This window comes from Scyliorhinus canicula, chromosome 8 (genome assembly GCF_902713615.1).
Source record: "Scyliorhinus canicula chromosome 8, sScyCan1.1, whole genome shotgun sequence".
Taxonomy (NCBI): Eukaryota; Metazoa; Chordata; class Chondrichthyes; order Carcharhiniformes; family Scyliorhinidae; genus Scyliorhinus; species Scyliorhinus canicula.
In genome coordinates this window covers 11932056-11955863 of record NC_052153.1, presented here as the reverse complement: position 1 = coordinate 11955863, position 23808 = coordinate 11932056, and the positions used below count along the sequence as shown (strand labels likewise).

Here is a 23808-nt window from a genome sequence, read left to right as displayed (position 1 = left end):
AATTTTGTTATGTCAGAGTTATGTCACTTCTCAATAGCTCTGAATCTTGTTCCATTTCAAATATTCATCCAATCTTCCTGCCAATGATCTCTGTTTCAAATGCCCGCAAAATCAGTGAGAGGGAAAACGCTCAGGTCGCAATACCTAACCATCGCCCCTTGGCATTCAATGGCATTACCATCACTGAATTCTCCACTGGCAACATGCTGGGGATTACCATTGACCAGACGTTGAACTGGACTAGCCACATAGATACTGTGGCTACAAGAGCGGGACAGAGGCTCAGAATCCTGCGGTCAGTAGCTCACGTGCTGACTCCCAAAGCCTGTCCACCATCTACAAGGCCCAAATCAGGAATGTGATGGAATACTCTCCAATTGCCTGGACGAGTGCAGCTGCAACAACACGAAGCTCAACACCATCCAGGACAAAGGAGCCGGCTTGATTGCTCCCCCTTCCACAAACGTTCAAACGTTCCACCGAACAGTGGGACCTACCATCCTGATTTGAAAATATATCGCTGTTCCTTCACTGTCGCTGGGTCAAAATCCTGGAACTCCCTCCCGAACAGCACAGTGGGTGTACCTACACCACATGGAATGCGACAGTTCAAGTAGGCAACTTACCACTACCTTCTCATCGGCATCTAGGGATGGGCAATAAATGCTGGCCTAATCAGGGATGCCCACAACTCATAAATAATAAAAAGCAAACCTGTTATTTAGCAACACTTCTGGTGGGTTTTACCTTTTGTAAAATGAAACTAGTTGAATTTATTTTACTTATAATTACCTACCATAGAACTCTGAATCAACCAAGATTTTGTGAACTTTTATTAAGTGCTGAAAGAGCTGTATAATCATTCACATCTCGAGGGAAGCTCCCAATAAAATTCCTGATTTTAGCATGCATGTTTGGGCAGACTCCTTGGTGACATTAAGTACTATTCAGGTAAGATGCAGTTGCTTCGTGTATTCTTGTATGCTACATACGTCTTGATATTCACAAAACTGAGTTGACACAGTTCAGCAGGTAAGTTGCTCCTCTATATTACAAGATATATTGTGATGAGTCTTTCAGAAATATTATGATAGTTTGACAAGCTGAATTGGTATTGTAGGTAAAACCTAAGCTGTGGGATGATGAAAAGGGATGAACAACAAAAATTCCATTTATATAGAATGAGTAACATAGTAAATAATAATCTTTATTAGTGTCACACGTAGGCCTACATTAACACTGCAATGAAGTTACTGTGAAAAGCCCCTCGTCGCCACATTCGGGCGCCTGTTCGGGTACAGAGAGGAAGAATTCAGAATGTCCAATTCACCTAACAGCACGTCTTTCGGGACTTGTGGGAGGAAACCGGAGCACCTGGAGGAAACCCACGTAGAAACAGGAAGAACATGCAGACTCCGCACAGACAGTGACCCAAGTGGGAATCGAACCCGGGACCCTGGCTTAATGAAACAACAGTGCTAACCACTGTGTTACCATGCCGCCCACCCCGAATCATCCCGAAGCACGTCGCAGGAGCATTCTAAAACAATTTGTCACTTAGCCATGAAAAGAGATATTAAGAGTGATGGTCTAAAGTGCTCAAAGAGGGGGGATGGTCTGACAGAGAGAGAGGTCGAGATTGAGAGGTCTATGGAGGGAATTCCAGACCTTCCAACTGTGGAAGGCATAGCCACCAATGGTGAAGTGATTAAAATTGTGGATGCTCAAGTGGCCAGAATTAGAGGAGCATAGAGAGCGGAGGGTTGTCAGGCTGGAGAAAGTCACACACAGAGGAAGGTGTGAGGCAATGGAAATAATTGCAAACAAGTGTGAGAGTTTTAAAATTGGGGCATTGCTTGACCGGGAGCCAACGATGGTCAGTGAGCAGAGGTAGGGGGATAGGTGAATGGGATTTGGTACAAGTTCGGATATGGCCAGCAGGGTTTTGGATGACCTCAAGCTGACGGAGAATAGGAGTGCCTTGGAACGTGCAAATCTAGAGATAGCAAAGAAATGGGTGAAGTTTGGGTTAGGGATGAGCTAAGGCAGGGGTGGAGTCAGGTGATAATACAGAAGTGGAAATAAGTGGTTTTCAAGGGTAAATCAGTGATATTAGTTAGAGGTATAAGGCCACGTTAGGGAACTATATTGTGGAGTTTCTACAGTTTCTGATCTCGAAGATGGGCATTCAGAAATTCAACAAAAGTTGGCCAAACTTCTAAATTACACTAAACTGGGGAGGCAGGGTCATTTAAAATAGTCTAATGAATCAACTGGAGAATTAGAGAAAGGATTGAGATTGGGCAGCACGGTGGCACACTGGGTTAGCCCTGCAGCCTCACGGCTCCGAGGTCTCAGGTTCGATCCTGGCTCTGGGTCACTGTCCGTGTGGAGTTTGCACATTCTCCCCGTGTTTGCGTGGGTTTCGCCCCCACAACCCAAAGATGTGCAGGCTAGGTGGATTGACCACGCTAAATTGCCCCTTAATTGGAAAAAAAAATGATTTGGGTACTCTAAATTTATAAAAAAAGAGAAAGGATTGTGATGTAATTTGCAAATGGACGGAACGTATTGATGTGACCATCAATTCACATGAGGCAGAGAGTTGAAGTGAACAGTGGTTTTAATCAACTAGAACAGTGCCTGCCTGCGACTGCTCTGCACTGAGAGCCGTCTACAGGGCAGCTGCTCTTTATACCTCCCCTCAAGGGGGCGGAACCAGGGGTGGAGACCACAAGGGCACCAACATGATACAAACAGTGTAGTACAGTACAATGGTCCATAGCTGGATCCCACATGGGCAAGAGCGTGATACAATGTAGTACAGTGGTGAATGGTTACTATAATACGTTCACCACACATTTGGCAATTAAGTTCAAAACATATGAATGTGAGGTTCTACACAAATGGAGGAAAAAATTGAGAAAATATTTACTTGTTTTTATAAATTTAGAGTACCCAATTATTTCATTTACCAATTAAGGGGCAATTTAGCGTGGCCAATCCACCTAACCGGCACATCTTTGGGTTGTAGGTGTGAAGCCCACACAGATACTGGTTTAGCTCACTGGGCTAAATCACTGGCTTTTAAAGCAGACCAAGCAGGCCAGCAGCACGGTTCGATTCCCGTACCAGCCTCCCCGGACAGGCGCCGGAATGTGGCGACTAGGGGCTTTTCACAGTAACTTCATTGAAGCCTACTCGTGACAATAAGCGATTTTCATTTTTCATTTCACTTCTCACGTACACTGACTCAGGGCTGGGATTCGAACCCGGGTCCTCAGCGCCATGAGGCAGCAGTGCTAACCACTGTGCCACGTGCCGGCCTGAAAATATTTACTTAATGAGCGGTGTTAATCCTTAGCGCTACGTCAGAACAACTCTCTTAAAAAACGATGTGTGAGAAGGGGACTTATCGAGATGCAGAGGATGCAAACAGCAGAAACATTAATTTATGATAACTATTTCCCATTCAGCCAAGGCATGGAGAAGGTCATGTTAGTACAAACAGGTAAAAGGAAAGTTCAAAATGAATTTCAGGAAATACTTCACACACAGAGCGATCGATACCTGGGTAGTCATCCACACGGGGTAGTGGAAGTAAAAATTCGAGAAACGTCCAACAGCAACTGAATGCTGGAATAGGTCAACTGGGAGTTTCTACAGAATTACATGTGAAATGGCCTCCCTCAACTTTTCCTCCTGTGCTCCTTGTGATCTATAGGGTTGACTTCTGAAATGTGATCCCCTCGGTGGAACGTCAATCGCTCACAGTTCGTGTCACAAAACTTCAGTCAATGCTCCCAGCAATTTATTTTCTTCAGAAAACAATGATTCTTATTTATTGATTCGCAGAACATGAATCAACAATAAAAGAAAACATTGAGCACAGGTCTGAGGAAAGACTCTTACGGGTTTCTAACAGCTCCACTGTTCAGTTAGACCTTGGCTGATCAGTATCTTAACTCCGTCGAGGTGCTTTGGTTCCATAACGCTTAAAAGCTCCAGTCTGACAACACTCAGAAACTCTAGGTCAGTGAGGGCATCCTCGGCTAGTGAATTACCCTGTTTCATCTCTGTGGGCCACAAGATTGAAATCGGGTGTGTTGACTAACCATGACCCTTGATTTTTTTTTTATTAAGGGGCAATTTCAGCATGGTCAGATCTTTGGATTGTGGAGGTGAGACCCATGCAGACATGAGGAGAATGTGCGAACTCCACACGGACAGTGACCCGGGGCTGGGATTGAACTGGGTCCTCAGCGCCGTGAGGCAGCAGTGCTAACCACTGTGAGGCCGTGCCGCCCTGTGACCCTTCAATAAGATTGCATACGTTTAATAAATGCCAGATAGTTCATAAGTTATAGAAAATGCTTAATCATTCATATATTAATAGAGCTGTCATCACCTTCAAATGGTAAAAACAAAAGAAATATTTTGCTTTTGACGCAGAGTGGACGCAGGGCTGTCACGGTCAATGTTGTGAGCAATCAGCACGCCCCTCACTTCACTCCCCCTCGCTTTAGGTGCAGATCAGTTCAGTCATACTGGTGGGAAAAAAGATACATGGATAGAAATCAGCAGAATGTGGCAACCCTGCGCATGTGCAACAATTAAATGTCTCGTGGGCCACGCTCAAAGCCCAGGTTGCTTGGGTCGATCAATCCCACCCCCATCAAATCCACTCACAAGGGTGTAACCACTGACTGACTTGTATGCAATCACATGGGAGATCCGCGGTGGATTTAAAATAGATTAGTAAACCTTTAACTCCCAAGCAGTCTGACATCCTGCCTCGTTGAATTACATTGAATGGAAAACCATTTCTGCATCTGCATAATCCTCCCAAACATAAATCATACCGCTATTAATGAAGCTCAGCGTCTTTAACAGAAAGAAGGTCTATGCACACTTTGTACATCCTTCTGAGATACACACAAAATAGGAGCAGCAGTAGGCCATTTGGCCCCTTGGGCCTGCTACACCATTCAATAAGATCATGGCTGATCTGTTTGCGTTTTGAATTCCACATTCCCATCTACCCCCAATAACATTTAATCACTTCCGAAACAAGATCTCCACCTTAAAAATATTCAATCGCCCAGTCACACAGACCTCTGAGAGAAAACAATTCTTCTCATCTCTGTCCTAAAAAGGGCAACCCTAACGCAGTGCCTCCTTGCTCTGGACACACCCACTTGAAGAAACATTCTTTGAACACCTTCTTCCATCATGAAGCAAATGAAAAGGGGAACACGTTCCATCGAAAGGCAGCGAGTGGCGTTTCTCATTGGGCCTCAAAAGAACGACCAGCAACATAGAAATGGCGAGTGTAAAGGAGAGACTTGCATTTCTACAGCGCTTTACGTGAGCAGCAGACACCCCAAAGCACTTTATTGTCAACAGAGCACTTTTGAAATAAAAACGTAAAGTGCTGAAAAAACTCAGCAGGTCGGGCAGAATCCACAGAATTGGTGAGTCCAATGTCAGTCTTCTTCAGAATTGGTATTCTTAAAATGTTGTCACCGTTGTAATGTACGAAATGCAGTCGCCAACCTGCGCCTTGCAAACGCCCACAACACAACAACGTGAAAATGACCAGATAATTTGATGTTGAGGAAGGAATAAATATTGATCCGAACGCTAGTGATAACCCTCCTGTTTTGTTATGAAAAAGTGCTGTGGGATATTTTACATCCGACTATGAGAGACTGGCCTTTGGTTTAATATCTCATTCCCAAGAGCATTCCCTCAGAACTGAGTTTAGAGTGTAAGCCTAGATCTTTGAAAGGATGGGCGAGTTGGCCAGCTAATGGCAGCCACGTCACGTGTTGAAACCTCCAGGAATACTTTCAATCACAGTTGGCATCCCTGGTCGCTGGGGCGGGAGTGTATGTGTTGCCTCGTGAAAACACTTGAGGCTTTCTGCCACCAGTGGGACGGGAGCTGACATGCACTAAACAAATGATTTGAATTGTTACGGTGCAGGCGGAAGCTATGTGGCCCATGATATCGGCACCGTCTTCCTGTGTGTCAGTCATCTAGCGCCACCCCCATCCTCATCCTACTTATCCCTGTAAGCCTGTACATTCTTCCTTTTCTCACCCTATCATTTCAAACTTGGCCAATAAATGTACCACAGTCTTGGTTCCTCCACTTAGGATCCGCAAACGAAATAACCTGTTATATCCTGCATCCAGTGGATTAATTCCCCAGACGTCACCTTCTGGCCATGTCCAGCATTCGTTCTTGGCTAAGCAAGTGGGTGAGCAATCATTTGGTCGCATGTATCTCATGAGCACCTTATTTTGTATACACCCTTATTCCTTTAGGCACCGTTACATTTTCCAGGGTTAAACTGGATTCTGTTGGGTTTGTGGTGTCATTGCCATCCCAAAGAGAAAGGTGACAAACCCACAGGGTTACCAACTGTGATTAAATGTATTCCTGGAGTCTTCGTCGCATGGCCAGCCCGCCTGCAACAGCCGTAAGCCCTTGCCACGTCCGTCCTTCCTAGGCCAGCTGGAAAGCAAAAAGACCCGTCAACCAATTGGATAATGCTCGACTGTCAGCCAAACAACCTACCCTCGCCACCACCTTACCTCCACAGTCCCCATTGTCAATATTCCTACATCTGGATAACAGATCAAAGATTTTGATTTTGTTTATTGTCTCGTGTTCCAAGGTGCAGTGAAATGTATTTTTCTGCGAGCAGCTCAACTGATCATTAAGTACATGAAAATAAAAGGAAACAAAAGAAAATACATAATAGGGCAACACAAGGTACACAATGTACACAACATAAACACCGGCATCGGGTGAAGCATACAGGGGTGTAGTGTTAATGAGGTCAGTCCATAAGAGGGTCGTTTAGGAGTCTGGAAACAGCTGTTTTTGAGTCTGTTCGTGCGTGTTCGCAGACTTGTGTATCTCCTGCCCGATGGAAGAAGTTGCAAGAGTGAGTAAGCCGGGTGGGATGGGTTTTTGATTATGCTGCCCGCTTTCCCCAGGCAACGGGAGGTGTAGATGGAGTCAATGGATGGGAGCCAGGTTCGTGTGATGGACTGGGCTGTGTTCACGACTCTATGAAGTTTCTTGCGGTCTTGGGCCAAGTAGTTGCCATACCCAGGCTATGATGCAGCCCAAAAGGATGCTTTCTATGGTGCATCAGTAAAAATAAAGGAAAATTACAAGAAAAGGTGATTTTTGCAATCATAAAATAATAATCTTTATTAGTGTCACAAGTAGGCAGTATATTAACACTGCAATGTCGTTGCTGTGAAAATCCCCTAGTCGCCACATTCCGGCGCCTGTTCGGGTACACGGAGGGAGAATTCAGAATGTCCAAATCACCTAACAGCACGTCTTTCGGGACTAGTGGGCGGAAACCGGAGCACCCGGAGGAAACCCACGCAGACACAGGGAGAACGCGCACGCTCCGCACAGTGACCCCAGCCGGGGCCGGAACCTGAGACCCTGGCGCCGTGAAGCAACAGGGCTAACCATGATGCCACCGTCGTCACGTCCTGATGATTTTTCTCCGGCATTGCACGCGCAGGCGTGGAATAGGAGATTGGCTGCGGCTGGCTCAGCACCGTGGACGAAACGGCCGGCTTGCAATGCAGAACAAGGCCAGCAGCGCGGGTTCAATTCCCCCGCCAGCCTCCCCGAACAGGCGCCATAAAGTGGCGACCAGGGGCTTTGCGCGGGAACATCATTGAAGCCCGCTTGTGACAATAAGCAATTATTATTATTAATTTGCCAGAGACCTGAGGTGGAGATCCGTTGTGGTGGAGGGGTGGGAGTGCAGCCTCACTCCCAAAGCCCATCCTCACCACCACAGGGTTAAAATGGGAATTGGGCAAATGGGATGGGAGGGGGGGCGGGGCTTGCGGAGCGCCCAGCCCCGGGCCCCGCCCCCCCTCCCTCCCTCGCGCTCGGACAATGGATGGAACGTGGAATGTGGCGCCGGGCAGCGCGAGACGCCGCAACCCCGCGCGCTCCCAACAAGAAGAAGAAGAAGAAGAAAAACCCCGCAACAAGTTTCGCACTCCCGTGCAAAAGAGCCGGCACCAAAGCAGCCCCTCTCCTTTGCACTCGCCTGCGAGCAGCCTCGCGCCTCGTCCGCCCCTTTGCACCGGGTTGAAAGTTTGAAGCGGGTTCCTCCGGTGGTTCCAGAGCGCGGGGGTGATGCGCGCCTTGCAAGGCAGCCGCCTGCTCCCGGGGGTGTTGCTGCTGCGGCCGCTCTGCGCCCTGCTGCTGGCCGGCAGCGCGCCCGCCTCCCACATCCTCAAGCGCATCGGGCACACGGTGCGCCTGGGCGCCGTGCTGCTGCTGCCGCCCGGAGCCCCGCCGCGGGCGCTGTCCAACAGCACCGCCGCCGGCGCCCCGCTGCCGCCGGGGGCCGCCCGCGACGCGCTGCTGGCCGCCGTGCGGCGCCTGAACGGGCGGGCGGCGCGCCTGCTGCCCTACAACCTGACCGTCGAGCTGGTCATGGGCATGGAGACGGGGCTGGGCGAGCTGCCCGCCTTCGGCGTGCCCCCGGCCTCCCGCCGCGACCCGCAGTCCTTCCTGGAGAGCGTCTGCCGCACGGTGGTGGTGCAGGGGGTCAGCGCCCTGCTCGCCTTCCCCCAGAGCACCGGCGAGCTGCTCCAGCTGGAATTCCTCTCCTCCACCATCCGCATCCCGGTGGTCAGCATCGTGGGCAAGCAGTACCCCCGGCAGTCCCAGGTAAGGCATTGCAAAAAAAGTTCCACCCCTGCCAGGCTGGCAGCTTCAAAGGAAGGGAGAAGGGCTGAGTGATGGGGCAAAAATACTTGTAATAGGGGCAGCAAATGTTGCAGGAAAGAGGAAGGGGGGGGTCTGCATTGGATTGCCCTTTCAGAGGGGGCTAGCACAGATTAGGTGGACCGAATGGTGAAGTTGGAACAAACTACTTGAATGGGGAGCAAATGTTGCAGGAAAGAGCAGAGGGGGTCTTTGCACTGGATTGCCCTTTCAGAGGGGGCTAGCACAGATTAGGTGGACCGAATGGTGAAGTTGGAACAAACTACTTGAATGGGGAGCAAATGTTGCAGGAAAGAGCAAAGGGGGGTGTGCACTGGATTGCCCTTTCAGAGGGGGCTAGCACAGATTAGGTGGACCGAATGGCTAAATTGGACAAAATACTTGATTGGGAGGGGGGTGGAATGATGCAGGAAAGAGCAAGGAGGGAGTGGGTCTACACTGGATGGTCCTTTCAGATGGGGCTAGCACAGGTTAGGTGGACCGAATGGGGAAGTTGGACAAAATATTTAAATGGGGGGGGGGGCAAATGTTGCAGGAAAGAGCAATGGGGGAGTGGGTCTGAGCTGGATTGCCCTTTCAGAAGGGGCTTGCACAGATTAGGTGGGCCGAATCGTGAAGTTGGGACAAAATACTTGAATGTGGAGCATATGTTGCAGGTAAGAGCAAGGATATCTTAACTGGATTGCACTTTCAGAAGGGGCTAGCATAGATTAGGTGGACCGAATGACTAAATTGGGGCAGTTGGACAAAATACTTGAATGGAGGGGGGGTGCAAATGTTGCAGGAAAGAGCAATGGGGGAGTGGGTCTGAACTGGATTGCCCTTTCAAAAGGGGGCTAGCACAGAGCGGATGAACCGAATGGCTGTATTGATTTTATGACCCATGCACATGAAAGGCGATCATGGCGAGTGAATGAGATAATGGTGACATGGATGCGGTGTACAGATTGTGCACAGTTTTGTGATGCGGTGCAGATTGTGCGGTGCAGACACTGAGAAATACTGGAAATTTGCGCCGTTTAAAGGGGACAGGTGGGGGGGGGGAGAGAGAGAGAAAGAGGGACGCGCTTGGTTAGCTCTCTCAAGAGGGCTAGCACGGCTAGATGGGTCGAAAAGGAGAGTGATGATTGCGGAGAGACTTCTGGAAATGGTTGGGGACATTGTGGCAGCTACTGGAAACCTGCAGAGCTTGAAGAGGGGCGGGGGTGACGGATGGACAGTTCTTTCCAAAAGGGCCAGTACAGAGGGGAGAATGGGCCGAAGGGCCTTTTCCGGGACCGCCTGCTTCTGGTTCCTCGCAGCTCTTTCGGAAGAGAGAACTCCCAAGCTGAAGTTTCTTTTATTTCATGAACAAGAAGCAGCTTGCTCCTTAACGTTTACTGGCGTTTTATAAAGCGAGTCGGGCCGATGAGCTGGTTGAGGAGTGGGGGGGGGGGGGGGGGGATTTTGTAATGAACGGTGCCTGGCGATGGGAGAGGTGCAGGAATCAGCTTTGACAAAGCAAATGTCGAGAGATGTGTGTGCGGGAGGCTCACATTAAGTGGACCTCAAGCCAGAGGTGACTGCTTAACATTACAGTCAGCCCGCCCCACAGAGAGAGGTCCACAGCACCATCTTCAGTAGACCATGGAGGCTTGAGGGTTAAGTGAACTCCTTAACAATGCAGCAGGAACATCTGTGCAGAGAATGGATCAAATTGACATGTTTCCAGATGTGTACACCTGGTGGGGAGAATGGAAGGGGAGGGGGGGGGGGGGGGGGAGAGCTCCCAGGAATCTGAAACTCTTCACTCATTAATGCATTCGCCAAGAGGATAAGAATATTGGAAAGACTGCAGCTCGTCTGTTTTGGTGGGTTTATTGTGGAGGGAGGGGGGGGAGGGGGGGATAAGAGCCAGTGACCATTCCCCGGCAGCGTGCAGGCGGGCGGGCAAAGCACAGTGCCAGAGGAGGCAGGAGAGATTTCTGGTTTTGTCTGCAGTTTGAGACGGGGTTTGCAAGCCACCGTGTCCTCTTGACAAGTTGGCAGTTTCCCCCCCTCACCTGGAGGGCTAAATCAGGCTGCGGAGTGACTCCCGCTGCGGTGGTAACTTCCCTGATTTTGAAGACACTCAAAATGTTGGTGGGTTTTGGCGTGGGTGGGGGGGGGGGGGGGGATCTTGCTGAGGGATTTACCCGTCCAAATTGCGGTGTGAAATGTTCTCCCAAATGCCAGTGGGGTGGGAAAAGAGGCAAGAATTGACCCATTTGAACACTTAACACAGAAAAAAATGACACACTTGTGTTCCAATCACTGCTACTCCCATAGCTTCAGAAAATCACACTGAAGAAAGCACAGGTTAAAATGATATTTACAAAAAAACAAACAGAAAATTCTGGGCAGTCCCAGGAGGAGGAGGTTGGGGTTATAAAATGATGTTCGCTTTGCAACAGAGATACATTTTCCAGTCCCGGTGTTTTGTTTTGCCCCAGCACAAGTGTTATAAAATGATGTTCGCTTTGCAACAGAGATACATTTTCCAGTCCCAGTGTTTTGTTTTGCCCCAGTACAAGGAACGTTTTGCTTCGGAAAATAAACGTCCTTGCTCCTCAAAAGAGAGAGGCTAGTTTTGCGCATCTTCGCACAAAAATAAAAGCTATCACACCACTCGTGCAGCAGACAGAGAGAGAGAGAGAGGGGGTGGGTTACTGTCGGGAGGGGGTGCAATTGGTCTGGACAGATGCTGTCAGACCTGCTCAGGTTGCCCAGTATTTTCTGGGGTTTTTTTGTTTCAGATTGCAGCATCTCCGCGGTCATTTCCTTTTCTCTTAGTTTATTTTTGGAAGCTCTGCGTCTGAACTTTGGCGGGACTTTTATTCCCACGTGAATTGCTGGAATTGTTGGCTTGGCATCGTTAACCTGCCTGGGGTTGGGGTTATCCAGTGAAAAGTGGGCACGCCAGTCAAAGTTGAGAGTGGGTGGGGGTGGAGGAGGCTGGCTACAGACACAACACAATGGACCGTAAATCATTTGGATACTGAGAGCTTGTTGGTTACATCTCCATTAGTGATGCCAGCCTGCTGGTCACATACATCTCTGTTCAATCATCACTGCCCCCTCCTGTCAACATTGTCCAGGTCAAAAGTAACGGGGAGTGAAGACAGTCACCCCGAATTGGACAGTGTGGTGATTCTGTCGAGCTCTTGAAATAACAATCGGACATTTACATGTTTTTATGCCTGGGGCAAGTTTTTTTTTAAATTCTCTCTGCCTCCCAGTTTTATTAGCTTCGAGGGTTGTGGAGCTTCGGGTTGGGGACTGGTGATTTAATCCACAAGGGATTCAGCTCCGTTTTCATAGGAGTCCCCTCCCCCCCCCACCCCCGCTCCTGGGAGCTGGCTCTATGTTCTGCACCCTCCCCTCTCCTGGCAGGGATTAAAGTTCCATTCTCCAACCGGATTCCGAACGTCCAGCAAGTTTCCCAGTCGCCACCTTGTTTTAAAAAAAATAATTTGAACGGGGTGAGTAAATCTGGGGGCTGCTCATTCATTCTGCACTCAGCTCCTTTTGGCAACGCGACAGCCAAGTCTGGGAGAGGGAAACAGGCTCGTGTGTGTAATAATGCTCGCCCGTCCTGTCCTGTCCTCAGCAGAGAATTGCCACTTCGATTGCTGTTTGTAAAGACTCAGAGCGCCATCTAACGGGAAGCACTTCTGAGTGAAGCAGCGAAACGACGAGGTTACTTACTGACCGAGCAACAGAAGAACACACAGCAGGCTCCGGCAGCGTCTGTGGCGATAGAAACCGAGCTAACCTCACAGGTCGCTGACCCTTGCCGCACACAGATGCTCAAAGACGTTTCAAAGCAACCCCAGTATTAATTTCCAACATCCCCAGCACTCCTGTGAACACCATGAATAGTTGCCACTGCAGGAACTGGTGGATGAAACATTTTTTTTAAGGTTTCAAATATAGTTTTGTGGCTGGGCCAGCATTCATTGCCCTTGAGGGCGGGGGATTTAAGAGTATGGAGTCACATGTCAGCCAGATTTCCTTCCATAAACGGCAATCATAGAATTTACAGTGCAGAAGGAGGCCACTCAGCCCATCGAGTTTGCACCGGCCCTTGGAAAGATCACCCCACTTAAGCCCATGCCTCCACCCTATCCTGTAACAGGACACAAAAGGGCAATTTAGCACGGCAAATTCACCTAACCTGCACATCATTGGACTGTGGGAGGAAGCCCACTCAGACACGGGGAGAAAATGCAAACTCCACACAGACAGTGACCCGAGGCCGGAATTGAACCCGGGACCATGGAGCTGTGAGGTAGCAGTGCTAACCACCTTCCCATGCAATCGCAGAAAGTGTAACACCTGCCCCTTTACCTTCTCCATGCTTAACATCCCAGGCCGAAAACACTCATTCCAGGTTGAGCAGTGCTTCACTTGCATCTCTCCCAATTTGGTCTATTGCATTCGCTGCTCCCAATGTGGCCTCTATATCGGAGAGACCAAACGCAGACTGGGTGATCGCTTTGCTGAGCATCTTCGGTCTGTGTGTATTCAGGTCCCTGACCTTCCCGTTGCTTGCCATTTTAACAAAAGACCCTGCTCCCATGCCCACATGTCTGTTCTTGGCCTGCTGCAATGTTCCAGTGAAGCTCAGCGCAAACTGGAGGAACAACATCTCATATTCCAGTTAGGCACCTGCCCCTTTACCTCTTCCATGCTTAACATCCCAGGCCCAAAACACTGATTCCAGGTTAAGCAGCGTTTCACTTGCATCTCTTCCAATTTGGTCTCTTGTCTTCGCTGCTCCCAATGTGGTCTCCTCTGTATCAACATTGAATTCAACAACTTCAGATGATTAGCTCTACCTCACCTCGACCCATTTGTTTTCATCCCATTTCATTTTAACTGTCTTTTACCATTTCTTTCTTTCTTGTCTTTCTTAATATGTATTTAACCACCCCCCCCCCCCCCATCTTATCCACCTTTCCTTCCCCTTTCTCCCCCTTCCCCCCACATCCTCATCTGTCACAATTTACCCTCTGATGTTAGTTTCTCTGCTGTTTGACCTTTCACATCTTTTGTTCTCTCTGGGGACTCTTTCGCCTTGGTTTCTGTGGCCATTAGCACCCCATTTCACTGTGTTTCTGTGGCTATGACTCGTCTTTCATTCTCACTCCACAGTATAAATATTTCCCACTTTCTCTGTCTGCTTTGACAAAGAGTCATCGGACACGAAACGTTGGCTCTTTTCTCTCCCTACAGATGCTGCCAGACCTGCTGAGATTTTCCAGCATTTTCTCTTTCGTTTCGGTGCTACTGTGCTGCCCGTGCCAGTCAACAATGGCTTCATGGTCACCATTAGACTTTTAATTCCAGATTAGTATTCCATTCCATTCAAATTGCATCCACCTGCCGTGTTGGGGTTTGAACCCATGATTACCCTCTGGCGCTCTGGAATACCAGCCCAGTGATAATACCACTACGTCACTGCCTCCCCTTGCCATAGGACCACACTCTTAGGTGTGTTGTAACGCTATTCAAAAATGACTAAGTGATGATAAAACCACAATGAATAGTGGTTACCTATGAGGGATTCACAAGACTGTAACCTCAACCAGTACATTCGGATATGTAGGATACTAAATGTCAAGACGTGAATTACAACATGGAGATTCAATTCAGCAGTACAGATAACATCATAAATTATCAGAGCTTTAATGTTGCAGTTTAAGGAGTTAAGCAGCATTTTTAAGATTGGATTACTGCCTTAAACCCACTGTCAGAAATTTGTGACATGTCTGTGCTTTGGATTATTTTCTAATGGCTTGAAAGGGTCCTGTCAGTCAATATGTAAAAGAAGAGACAAGAGTTACTGATAAATAGTCTGTGCTGATGTTTATTATCCTACAGCGTTTCAAAGCTCAGTTTTTCTACTGTCCTGCGAAGTCTATACAGAATTGAATGGAAGATTGATTAATGCGATTGCGAAGTAGGAACTGAAAACACTGCAGTAAAAGGATGTACAAGTACATCATTACTTGTATTTATATCATTTAATATAGCCGAATAACACAAAACACTGCAGCATAGTTTGATGCATTGCTTCGCAGGACTGTCTTAAAAGATAGGGAGGGGCGAGGCTATTGAGGGATTCGAAAATGAGGATGATAATTTAAAATCAAGATCTTGCATGATAAGGTGCTAATGTAGCTCAGTGAGCACGGGGTGTGGGGGGGGGGGGGGGCTGCTAGGTGAACAGGATTGGGTGGGGGTTGAAACCTTGGAGACTTTTGGATGACCTCATGTTTCCAGAGGGTAGAATGTGGGAGACCAGCTGGGGAACATTGGAATATTGAGTATTCAAGTCGAGGGGTGACAAAAGGCATGGATGAGGGTTCCAGCAGCAAACGCGCTAGAAGAGGTAAAGTTACAGGATTAGAAGTAGGCAGTCTTGGTGATGGTGTGCATCTGTTGTCGTGAACTTACCTATGGGGGGGGGGGGGGGCGGGGGGGGGGGGGGGGGGGGGGGGGGGTGGGGGGGGGGGGGGGGGGGGGGGGGGGGGGGGGGGGGGGGGGGGGGGGGGGGTTTAAATATGACGCCAAGGTTGCAACCAGACTGGTTTAGTTTCAGGGGTGAAGTCGGTATAAGTCAGCAAGCACAGGGGGGAATAGGTGAATGGAACTTGGTATGAGTTAGGGTGACATCAGCAGAGTTTTGGGCGGACCCAGGTTCATGGAGGGTGGAGGATGCAAGGCCAACCAGGAGTGCATTAGAAGAGTCAGTCTAGAGAGTAAGGCAGGGATGCAGGTTACAGCAACACATGAGCTGAAGGCAGGAGCAGAAATGGGCGATGTCGCAGAGGAACAGTGGGAAGCAGACGGTTTTGGTTGTTGTGCTCCAGCAGAAAACTAGTCACGAAGGCTAGAACTGGAGTCAAACTTTACACTCTTGTACATTTATTTACAGAGTTGCATATTACAAGCGTACACCTCCTCACCCAACAATCACAGTTTTAGTCTATATCTGTTTACAGGGGCACAGGTGAATGCCCAGTTAATTCCCACTGACTGCACATAATTAAACACAATGAACATACAATGAACAGTGGTGCTGGAGTAGATGCGCGGTTGGAAGTTCATCACCAAGGTTATGAATGGTATAAAAGTAAATTACTGCGGATGCTGGAATCTGAAACCAAAAGAGAAATGCTGGAAAATCTCAGCAGGTCTGGCAGCATCTGTAGGGAGAGAAAAGAGTCCACATTTTGAGTCCACATGACCCTTTGTCAAAGCTAAAAGGCATAGAAGGTGGGAGATATTTATACTGTAGGGTGAGGGAATGGAAGATGAGTCATAGCCACAGAAACCAAGGGAAAAGAGTAAAAAGAGTACTTATAGCCACAGGAACCAAGAGGAAAGGGTGCTAATGGCAGTCCCCAGATAGAACAAAAGGCGCGAAAGGCCAAACAGCAGAGAAACTAAAATCAGAGGGTAAGCTGTGACAAATGTTTTCCTTGGTTTCTGTGGATGGGCATCTGGTCCATGTGGAAGTTTTGATGCAAGGACCTACATGGGCGTTTTCAAAGAATTGAAACTTCCAGTGGTCAATTCTCCTGCTTCCCTGAATGGATGTCTCTGTCTCAGACCTCGAATCAGAGACATTCCATTGTGATAGTCCCTCAGTAATCACCTGGAAAGTGACTCAGGAAATGAATGACAGATTGAAACCCAGTCTAACACTGTGGTAACTCAAATACTGACCCATACAACCCAACTACCCTCCCAGTGACTACTCTACCGACCTGACCTTTGCCCCCCCCCCTCCCCCCGCATCCAGGTGTGATTACCTCTGACCTCCCAAGTATCACTCCTACTAGATCTGACTACCTCCCCAACCCATCTACTCCACTCGACCGACCATTCCCTCACCCCACCCACTCACTCACTACTGGACCTTTAGATATTTACCCCAATATGGCAGCTAGTGCCATAAAATGGGGGCGTGTCCTCTCTTCACCCGGCTTTACTCTGATGAAGCTCGCTGGGGGATGCCGTGCTGAACATCCCTTTGACAGCTGGGATTGGAAGATCCTGGAAGAGTGCGCAGTAACCTCGTGTCAGGAAAATCCCCATGCAGGCCTCAATGATCATGCTTCCCAGGAACTGCTGAGACAGGGTCGAATCACATGAGTAAATTCCTCTGCTTAAAACATAGTCACTAATTTTGAATTTGAGGGCGGCGCGTGGCACACTGGTTAGCATTGCTGCCCACGGCGCTGAGGACCCGGGTTTGAATCCCGGCCCTGGGTCACACTGTCCGTGTGGAATTTGCACATTCTCCCCGTGTCTGCGTGGGTTTTGCCCCACAACCCGAAGATGTGCAGGTTAGATGGATTGGCCAGGCTAAATTGTCCCTTAATTGGAAAAAGAAAAATAAGTGGGTTCTCTAGATTTTTTTTTAAATGTTTAATTTACTGGCCTTGTTTTGCATGCAATATTGAGTGATTTATGAGATTGCAATAGTTTAGGATTTAAGATAATTTTGGATGACATTTTATTGAAGAAACCCCTTTGTTACGATTGCTCCCAGCATATGAACTGAGTACAGTCAGGGTAAAGTTGCACGTGGGTAGGGTGCAAAAAGGACATTATCTCATCTGCTATTAGGTATACATCCCACCCAGTATCTCATCTGCTATTAGGTATACATCCCACCCAGTACAATTTCATTGACGCTAGTGGAATTGAACATTAGTTGGCAGCAGATGCAATATTACCCATTTTGGATCCCTAGCCAAATCACCCCCCGTCAGGGATTTTGCCCATTCTTCCTGTGTGAACCTTGCTCATCTTTACAGATTAATTGGCTGTAGGGGCATTGAGGGAGGCCTTCCCTGAATGCAGGTTGCTATTTTTTTCAGCAGAATGCATTGAACAACAATCAGGGGCTGGAATCCTTGCCTAAATTTTACTCTTCCTCCCTCGTCCAGGCATGAGGCTTCAGTAAGGAGTTCTTTCCAAGGGCCGGTGCAAGCTTGATGGGCCAAATGGCTTCCTTCTGCACTGTAAATTCTATGAAATGGAGGTGATTAAGGCTAAGAAGGATGCTGATAGTGGCACAGAGATTAAAATGGGTTAATGGCAGAACAAAGGCGAGCAGTGTGTCAAAGGCCAACTAGGACCCGGGAACAGATGGCCCAAGTGGGGTGGGGGACAATGGTGAGGGAAAAACAGATTAAAGAAAGAAATGAAAATAAATTGATAGAAATAAAAATGGGGTGAAGGTGGAGGAGGAGAAGTTGTTGGACTCATTTTAAGTCCAGAAGGCTGTAATGTGCCTAATCGGGAGATAAGGTGATGTTCCTCCAGTTTGCGTTGGGCTTCACTGGAACATTGCAATAGGCCAAGGACGGACATGTGGGTGGGAGAGCAGGAAGGCGAGTTGAAATGGCAAGCAATAGGCAGGTCAGGGCCCTGCTTCCAGAAGGATCGAAGGTGTTCTGCAAGCAGTCACCCAGTCTGCGCTTAGTCTCTCCGATGTAGAATAGACCGCACTGGGAGCAGCAAATGCAACAGATCACATTGAAGGAGGTGCCTCACTTGAAAAGAGTGGTTAGGCTTTGGGATGGTGAGCACGGAGGAGATAAAGGGGCAGGTGTTACACCTTCTGTGGTTGCATGGGAAGGTGCTGCGGGAAGAGGGTGAGGTGTTGGGGGTGACGGAGGAGTGGACCAGGGTATCCCAGAGGGAGCGGTCCCTGTGAAATGCTTAAGGGGAGTGTAGGGAAGATGTGTTTGGTGGTGGCATCATGCTTGAGTTGGTGGACTTGATGATTTCTTGAATGCGGAGGCTCGTGGGGTCAAAAGTGAAGACAAGGGGATCCTATCCTGGTTCTGGGAGCGAGGGGAGCGGGGTGAGAGCAGGGATGCGGGAGAGGGGTCGGACACGGTTGAGAGCCCTGCCGGCGTCAGTGGGTGGGAAACCACGATTAAGGAAGAATGAGGACATGTCAGCAGCACCATTTTGGGAAGTGGCACCATCGGAACGGAGGCAAAGGAACTGGGAGAATGGGATGGAGTCCTTACAGGATGTGCGTTGTGAAGAACTAGTTGAGGTCGCTGTGGGAGTCAGTCGGTTTGTAATGGATATTAGTGGACAGTCTATCCCCAGAAACTGAAATAGAAGGTCAAGGAAAGGATGTGAAGGTGATAGAGGGGTGGAAATTGGAAGCAAAATTAATACATTTTTCCAGGTCCAGATGGGAACATGAAGTGGCACCAAAACAGTCGTCAATGTACCTCGAAAAGAGTTGTGGGTGGGGCCGGAGTAGGACTGGGACAAGGAATGTTCCATGTACCCCATATAGAGACTGGCAAAACTGGCACCCATGTGGGTACCCCCACCTGGAGAAAATGAGACATGTTAAAGGAGAAATTGTTCAGTGAGAGGGCAAGTTCAGCCAGATGGAGGAGAGTGGTGGTAGATGGGAATTGTTCAGGCCTCTATTCGAGGAAGAATCGAACAGCCCTCAGACCATCCTGATGGGGAATGGAGATATAGAGGGATTGGACATCCAGGGGTAAAAAACAGACGGTTAGGGCGGGGAGCTGGAAGTTGTTGATATGATGTAGGGCATCGGAGGAATCACAAATTAGGTGGGAAGGGACTGGACAGAGGAGAGAGTATGGAGTCAGGATAGGAAGAATGAGTACGGTGGGGCAGGAACAGGCTGACATGATGGGTGTACTGGGATTATCCTGTTTGTGGATTTGAGGGGGGGGGGGACATTGAGGTTGGAAGCTGTGGATGGAAGATCTGCAGAGGTGATGAGGTCACTGACAGTCATGGAAGCAATGGCTTGATGCTGGTGGGGTCATGATCCAGGGGAAGGTCGGAGGAAGTGTCTGAGTGTTGCTGTTTGGCCTCTGAGGAACAGATCAGTACTCCAGACAACAGCCCCACCCTTGTCGACAGGTCCTTACTCCAATGCCCCACCAGAATTGATAGTTGGGTCATTTATCTCATCGCCATTTTGGAGACCCGCCTGTGTGCTAATTGACTGTGTGTTCATCTATAAATTAACTCCCCTTCATTGGCCCTGAACCACTTTGGAATATCTTTAGGACGTGCAAGTTGCTTTAATAAATGAAACTTTTTTGAACTCTTCGAATATGGTGAACGATTTATTGAAAGTATTTTGAATTTTAAGAATATGTTGTTTCCTGAACTGCAATGCTTTCTTAAGGTAACAAGCAGAAATATGTGTTTGTTTTGTTCCTGTAAGTGATAAAGTTGCACTGACTTATTAATGAAAGCAGTCGCCATCTGGTAGGAAGAGAATTGCCCAAATCAATAGAAGAAGGATTGTGGTGTATTTACGTGACTGAGAATATTTTAGAGATTTGACACATTGCAGGAGCGGTTTAAAAATATGTTGCCAAACAGGCTGCTGTCAAATCACCTTCACAGGTGTGAGCAGCCAGGCGGCACATTCCATTCCACATACTGCCCCCTCCGTGATGTGTTCACAATTCACATTGGCTCAAACAGCTATCGTGTGCAAGCCACCTAGGCTACCAGCTAGGCTGGGCTCCCCTGTGCTGAATTCTAATCCACATCCCCCAAAAGCAGCATATTATAGGTCTGACCTCTGTCGAGCTAAATTTAACTGAGTAGCAATATTTTAATACAAATCACCCCAAAGACGACTTTGATTGAATAGTCAAAGATGGCAAAACGTGGCAGTGGTGATCAAGGAAAAATGCATAAAGTGTCCAAAGGTAACTGGCGGGGTTCAACAGGGACCTCTTCTGGAATTCCTGGCTATGTACAATATTGTGAATAATAAAAATTTGGTTGGTATGAGGCACTTATCATAAGGCAAGTTGGCGACTCGCTACAGCTGTGCGTCTTTCCCCTAAAGGCTGGTGGACATGTTGAACAATTTTAAATGGTTATTGATTGGGGATCAGTTCCCGTATTTAAGGTGTTTGTTATTTGTTGAGATGTGGGATTAAGGATTACAGTATTGTTTACCGAGACCGTTTCGTTCTTTGTAAAAGGAGATTAGTTACAGAAATTAAATTCCTTTAAATGAGAAATAAGCCTGTGTATGGCAGGGAAGTCCAAGATTGAATAATCACGCATGGGCTCTGTGTAGAGCAGACTGGATGGACTATATCGTCAAGCAGGGGATTTCCTTACGTTTATTGCCGGGCTTCAAGTCACTTTTCTTGGTTCTTGCTCAGATAATTATCAAAGGAATGTCGGAACAGCAGTCGGCTGTTCAGCCACACGAGTGGTCTGTCTGTACCTCACCTCAATGTGGGCGTTGCTGGCTAGACCAGCATTTATTGCCCATCCCCAGTTGCCCTTCAGAAGGTGGTGGCGAGCTGCCTTCTTGAACTGCTGCAGTCCCTGAGGTCAAGGTACATCGACAGTGCTGTTCAGGTGGAAATTCCAGGATTTTGACCCAGAGACAGTTAATGACGGTGATATATTTCCAAGTTAGGATGGTGAGGGTCCATGTGGAGTTTGCACATTCTCTCCGTGTCTGCAAGGGTCTCACCCCCACGACCCAAGGATGTGTAGGGTAGTTGCATTGGCCGCGCTAAATTGGCCCTTAATTCAAAACTTTTTTAAAAAATAGATCGCAGGGTGGCCATTGAAAACGTTTTCAGAGATGCCCAGAAAGCCTACCTGACAAAGCTTTGACAAAGAGGCATCGGACTCGAAACGTTAGCTCTTTCCAAGCCAACTTGAAGATTGGTTTCAACCCCAAAAGCTAGGAATAGAGCACACTGGACTACCCATGATGGTGAGCCCCGCTTCCCCCCGCGGGGTACCGATGGTCCGACTGACGAAGGCCGACGACACGAGAGCTGGAAGGGGCTGACTGCCGATGTGGAAAGTGGATGTGGGATTTTTTTCATCCTCAATGCTGTTTCTCTCTTAGCCTTTCCACTTTACCTTGAACTAAGAAGCAGGCAGCCCATTCCAAACTCTAACTACCGATTATGTAAATAATCCCCATGTATCCCCACGGTTCTTTTTCCATTTCTTAGTCTTTCTCTCTCTTTTTTCATGCTTCGGCCATTGGAGACATGCTCTATCTGAACCCTTCATGATTTTAAACACTGTCTGTCAAATCTCTGTTTGTCCTCTTCCGCTCTGGAGAGAACACCTTGAGCATCCCCAGTTTATACAAGTAACTGTAATCCCTTAAACCTGGAATAATTCCCGTCAATTTATTCTGTACTCTCTGAAGATTTTCACACCTTCCTGGAGTATGGTGCCCAAAATTAGGCACAGCAGTCCGCATGGAATTGTGATAATGTTTTATATAGGTTTAGGATAACTTCTTGGTTTTTTTTGCATTCTGTACTTGTGAAACCAGGATTCCTTATGCATCCTGCATCATGCATCTAATCACGCATGGGCACGGTAGCACCGTGGTTAGCACTGTTGCTTCACAGCACCAGGGTCCCAGGTTCGGTTCCCAGCTTGGGTCACTGCCTGTGCGGAGCCTGCGCGTTCTCCCCGTGTCCGTCTGGGTTTCCTCCGGGTGCTCCGGTTTCCTCCCACAAGTCCCGAAAGATGTGCTTGTTAGGTTAATTGGACATTCTGAATTCTCCCTCTGCGTACCAGAACAGGCGCCGGAATGTGGCGACTAGGGGATTTCCACAGTAACGTCATTGCAGTGTTAATGTAAGCCCATTTGTGATACTAATAAAGATTATTATTATTATTACATTAACCTACCATACTCTCCTATTTCTGGAGTGTGCCCAGAAATTAGTACCTTTTTGCGATCCTCTATTTTTTAAACCTCCTCCTTAGTCCTTTAACACTGATTACAGCACCTCGACCTCCTCCCTACGCTATTGGGTCCGTCATAAGGATGTAAGCAAAGGGAGTAGGCCATTCGGCCCCTCGAGCCAGGACTGCCATTTAATGAGAACATGGCTGATCTGATTGTGGCTTTAACTCCATTTTCCTGACTGCCCCCCACCCCGATAACCCTCCACTCCCTTGTCAGTCAGAAATCTATTGAATGCCTCAGCCTTGAATGTATTCAATGACCCAGCCTCTGTGCTCACTGTAGCAGAGAAATCCAAAGATTAATGACTCTCTTGAGAAGAAATTCCTCCTCATTGGCATCATAAATGGGAGACCCCTTATTTTGACACTCTGCCCCATGCTCTAGATGAGCCCATGGGGGGAAACACGACAGCCGCAACTACCCTGTTTGAAACCCCCTCAGAACCTTGTGTGTTTCAATGAGATCACCTCCCATTCTCATCCAGGGCGTAAAGGCCCGATCTGCCCAACCATTCCTCATAAGACCACCCCTTCATCCCAGGAATCAGCCTCATGAAATGCTTCCAATGCAAGTCTGTCCACCCTTAAATAAGGTGACCGAAGCTGTGCGCACTACTCCAAGTGGGGGTCTCACCGTTGCCCTATACATGCGTGATAATGAACCACAATTCTGCCTCTCCGTTCGCTCGACACCTCTGGTTGCTGGGTTTCGGACCACACACCTTTGAGCTGCCTCTTCCTACTCTTTCGTCATGCCCCCCACTAGGTATCAGAGCTCCCTCTCGCAGTGGAGCAGCCACCTTCTGAAAGTCGTGATCCATGAAACATTCAGCGCCCCCCCCCCCCCCCCCCCCATCTCGCCTGCCATGAATCCAGCTGTCTCTTAAACTCAGAATCTGGAATTCAAGCTGGAGATACTTGTTGCATATTTGAGCCCTGGGACACATTTACCCACCTTCCACCCGCATCGTCTGGATATACCCTTATACCCTTATCTCACAGAAATTGGTCGATCTCGGCCTTAAATTTCAATTTGTCCAGCAACCCTCCTGTCCTTTGGGGAGGAGAGAGTTTTAGATTGCTCTGATTCTCTGCAAAATTGCTTGTTGATTACACGCAATAGCCTAGTTCTAATCTTAAAATTATTCCTCTTTGCTCCCAGCAGAGGAAATAGCTTCTCTTTGTCGAGCCTATTGAATGCTTTCT

The 23808-nt window shown here is 48.2% G+C and overlaps 1 protein-coding gene across 1 annotated transcript in view; it reads left to right on the top strand.

The window, feature by feature from the left end:
• The first annotated feature begins 7945 nt into the window (after positions 1–7945).
• grin3a (glutamate receptor, ionotropic, N-methyl-D-aspartate 3A) overlaps positions 7946–23808 on the top strand; it is a 159668-nt gene continuing 143805 nt past the window's right edge. The window contains exon 1 of the mRNA XM_038804211.1: positions 7946–8730. Within this exon, the coding sequence (XP_038660139.1) occupies positions 8191–8730 (540 nt within the window). The 5' untranslated portion in view covers positions 7946–8190. The remainder of the gene's footprint in view (positions 8731–23808) is intronic.